Source organism: Acartia tonsa, chromosome 7 (assembly GCF_053477335.1).
Source record: "Acartia tonsa isolate MP-2025a chromosome 7, ASM5347733v1, whole genome shotgun sequence".
Taxonomy (NCBI): Eukaryota; Metazoa; Arthropoda; class Copepoda; order Calanoida; family Acartiidae; genus Acartia; species Acartia tonsa.
In genome coordinates this window covers 25,918,530-25,926,531 of record NC_137266.1, presented here as the reverse complement: position 1 = coordinate 25,926,531, position 8,002 = coordinate 25,918,530, and the positions used below count along the sequence as shown (strand labels likewise).

General features: G+C 32.3%; 1 protein-coding gene across 1 annotated transcript; it reads left to right on the top strand.

Moving 5' to 3' along the window:
• Window positions 1-3,091: 3,091 nt before the first annotated feature.
• On the top strand, window positions 3,092-3,844 carry LOC145324476 (peroxiredoxin prdx-2-like). The gene has a single exon (XM_080167063.1). It carries the CDS (start codon window positions 3,092-3,094, stop codon window positions 3,842-3,844), a length of 753 nt encoding a protein of 250 aa, XP_080023189.1.
• The last annotated feature ends 4,158 nt before the right edge of the window (window positions 3,845-8,002 follow it).

The window sequence follows — 8,002 nt, the reverse complement described above, 5'->3', positions numbered from 1 at the left end:
CTAATTTAGATAAAGTATATCTTCTTATATATATCTTCTAATCCTTATAAAACGGTAGGATGTTTGTGTGTTTGAGTCCCAGCCAGAGCCACTTTAAACAATCGGCTCATCAATTTATCCCTGACAAAGCTGAAGTCGAAGCTGCAACAAAAAAAGGCAATTGTAGTCAGGATACCGTAAGCCACCTCCAGACTCTGCCCTTCTCAGCTGTCGACCACTCTTTATATTTAATTTATGTTTATCTAAAAAAACACAACATGGATTCAGGCAGGTTTGGTTTTAAGTTCTATTTGTATAGGTTTTTATCTATTTTAAAGATGTATGGTTCAAAATAGCCCCTAAAATGGAATACCTCTTCGCTGTATCCTAGAATATATCTTACTTGGTTTTATGAAAACTTTGGCGACGCTGCCAGGAATCCGGGATTGGTTAAGACGATAATTTTTTTCTCATAATTTGAGATTTTTTTTCCTTTTAGCCTTTTAAAAATAAATAAAATAAATATACAATAATTGTAACGTTCATTATTAGATTTTATATTACCATAGAAAATCATTTGCCGACTTTTATCAACAGGCCAAAAAACATTATTGGCAAAACATATTAATCTTCTAATAACCAATCCCTGGGTCCCCATAAATTCCCAGAGATTTATTACGTCTCCAATTAACCAAAAGTTAGAAATGTTATATTCAAAATTTATTCCAGAGCGATGTCTCTGTTAAACCCATAAGTATTATATTGACTTTAAATTTTATTATCTTATTTATGCTTGTTATTAGGGTTGGGCCGGATACTTTTTGGCCGGGTACCGGATATCCGACTGATTTCAAATGCCGGATATCCGGTTCTAGTCGGATATATGTCCAACGTTCGATATCTGGCCGCTTAACCGAATCCGGCACTAAAAATAAGCCGGATTTCCGGTATCCGGATAGTTTCAATATCTGGTATCCGGCCGAATATTGAAAATGGCCGGATATCCGGCCCAACCCTACTTGAAATATGGAGGTTTCCCTCAAAGTACCTAATCGAACAGAAAAATCCGTCCCTCTTTATAAAAAACTAGCGGCTTCGCCCCTAGCCTCTAGGGGCTTTGCCCCAAGAGATGACAACAAAAAAAATTCAAAAAAAATATAAGAAGAACTAAAGAAATCTTCTACAAAAGAAATTTTCTACAAAAGAAATCTTCTACAAAAGAATTCTTCTACAAAAGAATATTTCTACAAAAGAATTCTTCTACAAAAAAAAAAAAAAAAAAAAAAAAAAAAAAATGGGGGGGGGATTTTTTTGTTTTTTGGGGGGTAGGGGGTGTCCCACCCCCCAAGAAAATAGCTTAAAACCACCACAGGACCAATAGGTATATACCCTGAAGAGTAGAATCCAATCGGTTCAGTGGTTACCGAGATCTTAAGGGACAGACAGACGGACAGACGGACAGACAGACAGACGGACAGACGGACAGACATCAAGCTACTTTGTATTATAGATTAATTGAAAATAAGGGTGGGGGAGATTCTGTTCTCTTTGAGGTTAAGCAACTAATTTAATAAGAGTAGCTAGAAATAGGAGAAAAGGTACTGTGAAAAATACGAAGAATCGCTCCTTATGAAGGGATGTCGTGGAAAGGACTATACCCGTAGTTTATATAGCTGAAATACATATATAAAATTGGCTAATTTACCTTATATTTACTTCGACATTGTTGGTAACATAACGTATTAATTCACCCAATCAACTAAACAATACTATAGTTTCATGTCGAAACAATAACAGCACCAAAATTCTACTTTGAAAAGTTTTTGTACAGTCATGCTGAAATAAGTTTAATTGCTTTTGAATTAGTTTCAGAGTTGCGCTCTTTAAGTAAAATATATTTAAATTACATACATTATAACATTACATAAGTGCTTTAATATCTTTTCAGGGGGGGATTTTCAGGATTTCATTGCGCAATAAATTATGCTTTAAAGTTTTAAGAATTTTAAAATTATCTTAAAAACTTACAGTACATTTATTAAATTTTGATTAGTTTGTTAAAACCAGCAATGTTTAAACTGTTCAGCCAATATTCTTAGTTTACTTTTATTATGCTGAAGGATTTAAATCAGTTTTTCGCCAATTGTTTTACATCTGATTTTTTTGTGATTTCATTGATTACAAATTAGAATCTGTTTATCTTTACTAAAAACCTAAGACAATAAAAATTATCTATAGACAAACCATGGTTTTAGAGAAGCTTATCTACAACTTAAAGTAGGAAAATAAACTTGATGAATTAATCATTATCCTATATGTACTAAGAAAAACATGTTTCTTGCCCTAAATTAACCTCATTTATAAAACAGTACACCAATAAAGAGAGGTAGAATCCATAAAGGTGCGTGTTTTAAGGCTTAAAAATAGTAGAAGAACGATAATATTTACTAAATATGTGTATTTTTTATTGAAAAGAACTATAGACAAAAATTTTAAAAAAAGTTAACATAAATTTTTATTGTTCTCCTACTGTTTTTAACTTATAACACATAACCTTTACGGATTCTACCAGAAACCTACCCCTCTCATTTATTATTTAGATGTATAACCAGACAACTACCTGGATCCCCCTGTTAAGGACGTTTTTACTAGCTAGTTGCTTCTTGCTCTTTTGTAGTGACTTGGCTGTGTTATCATTTCCGACGCTATTAGTTATTTTTTAAGTCCCAATTGAATTTTAGCACGCAGTTTTCCATTTTAGGAAAGATTCACATACATCGCGAATGGTTTTAAGCTATTACATTGTTGGATTTAGGTCTCTGACTGCATGGGCTATTTTTAGTACTTATCTACCCCTTTGAATAAATAGCGCAATCGCTAGTATTTGAAAACTATTTTTTGATTTTTGTCTATCAAGATATCAGAAACCACTTAAACGATTCTAAAATTTAAAGAAACTTTAAGTTACTTTCAGTCAACTACTTTCCTTTTGTTCTATTTGAAACCAAATTTATAGTGAAAAAATCTTCAAGCAAGAATTATAAAAATATTTTTAAAAAAATCTTCGAAATCAATTTCGAAAAATCTGTGAATTTAAAGTTGAAAACTTGCCATGTTACCCGACAGACCTGCTCCAGATTTTACTCTTAAATCCTTTTTCAACGGAGGCGATACGGAAGATTTTACTCTTTCTTCTGTTAAAGGAAACTGGATTCTGCTACTGTTCTACCCAGTTGACTTTGGTTATGTGACTCCTACAGAATTCTATGAGATTAATAAGTTGATGTCGAAATTCAAAGAAGCTAACTGCAGCATCATAGCTATTTCTACCGAAACTATTGATAGTCAACGAAGTTGGTGGTCTGCCCCGCGCACAGAAGCTGGACTGGAGAGCATGGACAACCTGAGATTTGTTTCTGACCGCCAGGGTCTAGTAGCTGCTTCTTATGGAGTTTATAAGGCCAATGAAAATGTGGCTTTCAGAGCCACTTTCCTGCTGGATCCTGATATGAATGTTGTCTCCATTGAGAAGTGTGACATACCTGTGGGGCTTAATATTGGAGAACAGCTTAGACAGGTTCAGGCTGCTCTTGAAATGGAAAAGAATCCAGGAGCCGGAATTCCAGCAGATTGGCACCCAGGCGATGAAATAAACCCGGATCCATTTATTCCAGAACCAAATAGAGTTATCGGCGACCAATCAGAAGACTTGAAACATACATTCGATCATACAATGTACCAATCACAAGCTAGTAATTATTCAACAAGATCAATGAACAAATCAAAATCTATGAGTGGGTCAACTGGCCAATCACAAGCGAGTTCTTATTATAACAAAAGTTTAAAGAGAACTATTTCATCCTAAATTAAAGTTTTTGCTGCTTAAATTTTGATGTCTTAACTGTATTTTTAATGAAATAAATTATAAAGTGTAAAGATAAAATGAACAATTTGGACTCAATGAATATAAATGTATTTTCATTAAACTAAGTGTAGATGTTTTTTTTAAAGTAAGGCTTTTCTATAATTAAGGTCTGAACGTTAGAATTGTCATATTAATTGTTCTGACAATCTACAAGTGTTAATGTGCGTTTGTCATACCGTCTGATTTTGAGCTTCGCTTTTATAGATGTCAGCATCCTTATTAAAGTATTTAGGTAATTTCGGATATATTTATGCGAATTTTCGTCCAGAGGTAAATTCTTTTTTAAAAATTTGCTTCACTAAAATCAGTTTGCCTCACTAAAATTTTAATGAGGCAAAATTATCTCCTCTAAATTTTTAGCGAACCTCACTGATTTTAGTGGGGCAACCTGATTTTAGTGAAGCAATTTATTTTTAATTAATTCATCTCAGGCTTCTAAATGGTATTATTTGTAAATGTTCTTATGTCTGTGTGCATATGATTTAATAAGCTTTGCTTTTATTGATTTTGTCATCCTTGTTTGTACAAAATCTAACATACATAAAAAACAAGGATGACAACATCCATAAAAGCGAAGTACTGAAATGGTAGGACAAACGGACATTAACACTTGTATAGTATCTGAACTGAAAAATCGGAACATAAATGTATAAATGTCGAATCAAAATTGTAGGTAAATTTGTTGAAAAACTGCTTAAAAACAGGATAATGTTTATGGACATACTTACATTTTTGGACTTGATTATAGAGTTGCTTCGCTTATAATATTGTTCTTTGTTGTCCCATGAATCAATATACCAAAAATCAGATCAAACGGATAATTAAAACACTTGAAAATTTGTTGTTAAAAAAGTAGAAAAATCAACATGTTTAAAATGGACGTACGGACATTCTGGTAATGATTATAGAGTTGCTACGCTTTCTAAATCGTACCTAACTACTACAGGAATCATCATGCAAAGTTTGAAATCGATAGGACAATTCTAACATGCCTAAATTAACGAATAAAAGCTATCTATCTCGGACGGACGTACGGACGGACCGACCCTAATTATAGAAAAGCTTCGCTTTTAAAAACTTTCTCAAATAACAAAAACTTAAAGGACAGAGAAAATATTCTATAAACCAAATTAATAAAACACCTAAACTCCATGGCGAGTAAAATTATAAATTATTTTTCCCTCCTTTCCATTTTATATTTCAGTTTTAATCAAAATTAGTAAAAAAATTGGGGGAGGATAGTGGTTCCATTCCCTTAGATAGTTGATAAGCCTTTTAAGGACCTATGAGAAGCTTTACTGTTAAGAAATCCGGTACAAACAGACTAACTCAAAAACATTCTGTTACTTTCAAATACGAATATAATATATTTCCCTGTCTCTGATAGTGATGCATAAAAAGAGCTTGGATATTGGAAAACTGAAAATTTTACAGCTTAAAGTTTATCCCTCTTTCCTCCATAATAAAAAGGGACACAATAACATTTTATCATTGTTTCATTTTTAAATCATGTTAGAATTGTCCTATCGATTTCAAACTTTGCATGTGGATTCGTGTACTTGTTAGATATAAATTAAAAAGTGTAGCAACTCTATAATGGTTGTCAGAATGTCCGTGCGTTAATTTTAAAAATTATGATTTTAAAAAATATTTGAACACAAAAAATTTTATGTGATACAATTATTCGATTGATCTGATTTTTAGAATACGGATTCCTAAGACAACAAAGTACAGTGTCAAAAGCAAAGCATCTTAATAATCAAGACCTTTTTATAATTGTGATTGTTCATGACACTCTACAAATAATAATGTTCGTTTGTCGTTCAGTTTCAGAGCTTTGCTTTTATGGATGTTGACACTCCTGTTCATTATTAAATTGAATAATTGTAAAAAACTATTGATTTTGAAGTGGTGAATTTTAGGACGATTGAAATAAGTTTGTAAGCAGGACTGTCCTTTTCATGTATATTTTTATGTACACATTTTACACATAGAGATGCTTTTTGTTTGCAACAGGGTCATATTACATTTTCATGGATAAGACAAATTATATCAATTTTTTTTGCAAGCATTCAGTTTTAAGTATTTTATGGAAATTAACAAAAATTATTCAAAGATGTAATGTAATGACATTTACTCTTATATCCAGTCCAATACAACGGAATAAACCATCAACTGTTTAATCGTTATCCCTAGAGGCCTCTATGTACACTTTGATGAAGGGGTGGGGAACTTATAGGAATCTACACTGTAAAAGATATTAGGATAGCGGTTTTCGAGATCACACCCATAAACAATGGACATCCTGTTACTTTTATATAAAATTAGCAGAAGAATAACTGGATCAACTGCAGTTGAGGGTAAAATATTCCTGGTAACGAATATTTCCAAAAAACTATGAATTTTAAAGGCTGCTAGCTGACAAACTGTTTAACGTATAGATCATGCCCGCACATCGTATTAAGCGGCATAAGAAGCCCTACAAATAATCTAGAATAGCCAAGATCCAATGAACAGGGAAAGCTTCACTGAAGAAAAAAGCGTAAAATATGTCTTTTTCGTGCATTTTTCTGCACTGCGATATAATTGTGCATAATTGATTTGTGGCTATTTCAGATTATTTGTAGGCCTTCTTATGCCGCCTAAAACGGTGTGCGGGTATGATCTATACGTTCAGCCGTTTGGCAGCTAGCAGCCTTTAAAATTCATAGAGTTTTGGAAATATAATAATAGGAATATTTTACCGTCAACTGCAGTTGATCCGAATATCTTTTCAATTATTTGGTTATATAGCCAATTCTAAGAAATTTTCAAAAAATATTTTCTATATTTACTTCCAATAAACTAAATCTCACTTCTTTTTTTTCAAATGGTTATTAAAGGATGTGCCAAAGTCAAATTGACTTAAAATAACAAGAAAATACTTTCGGGTATTTCTGTTAATCTAGTATGTACATTTATACTAAATTAAAACCAGTTCTTCACAAAACCATCTCATTTTTAAAAGCGACAATTTTCTAGTATTAGGGTCGGTCCCTCCAGTCGGTACATAACGGATAGCTACCTTCATTAATTTAATCATGTTAGAATTATCCTATTTATTACATAATGTCTTTTTAATAGTTACATACAATTTAGAAAGCGTTGCATTTCTATAATTAGAAAGTCTGTCGGGACAACAAGGTTGAATGTTTTTAACGATTCATCCCTATTATAAATTCTTAAGATATAAGAAAAAACAAACTATTTTCATTTATACAATTTACATACTCTAAACCTACATACTTATGAATGCAATATAAACACGAAACAATGTATGAATAAATTCTAGACATACACATGAGATAAAAATAAAGAATACAAACAAATCTTTTATTTTAAATTCTTTTTGTTCTTTTTATCATGCTGTGATGTCTCGTCCAATATATTGAATTTTCCAGACGTCAGCCATCTCTAATAGGAAACATAGGACACACTAGTTATAGAGAAGCGCAGCTAATCTATAACTAGGTTATGTTTGTTTGTCTGACTGGCACTCAATACTAAAGTGTATTTTCCTCTCTAAGAAACTCAACTGACTCATATACGAGCACGCTTACAGTAGAGACAATGGTTATTGCGCAAATCAAATAATGTTCTTTCGTTTAATATTGCTTTTTTAATATAACTTGTTATTTTTTAGTCTTTATTACATAACTTTTTACTATATATCAGTTTATTGCCTTATTAAGCTTGATGATGCAGCGCTCCTTATTGACATAATTTTTCTTGTTAAAAATATTATACAACCTGTCGGAGTAGAGATTGCTTTGTCTCGTTCAAAACAAGAACAATATTGTACTAAAAAGTTCAGATGCAATAAAATTTGGCAAGGAGAGGGAGTGCCCAAATATCAAGGTAAAACAATAGAGGGGGCACGATTTATAAGTTACTTTCCCTTGGGATGGGGGGGGATACTCTGTGCTACTTTCTATTGGGTCATTATAAAGCAGCCAATGGCGTCGGAAATATAAACACAGCCGAGTCGCTACAAAAGGAACAAAAGGCATTTGGCCACCACTTGGATTATACATCTGTACTTATACATTTATTGCCTAA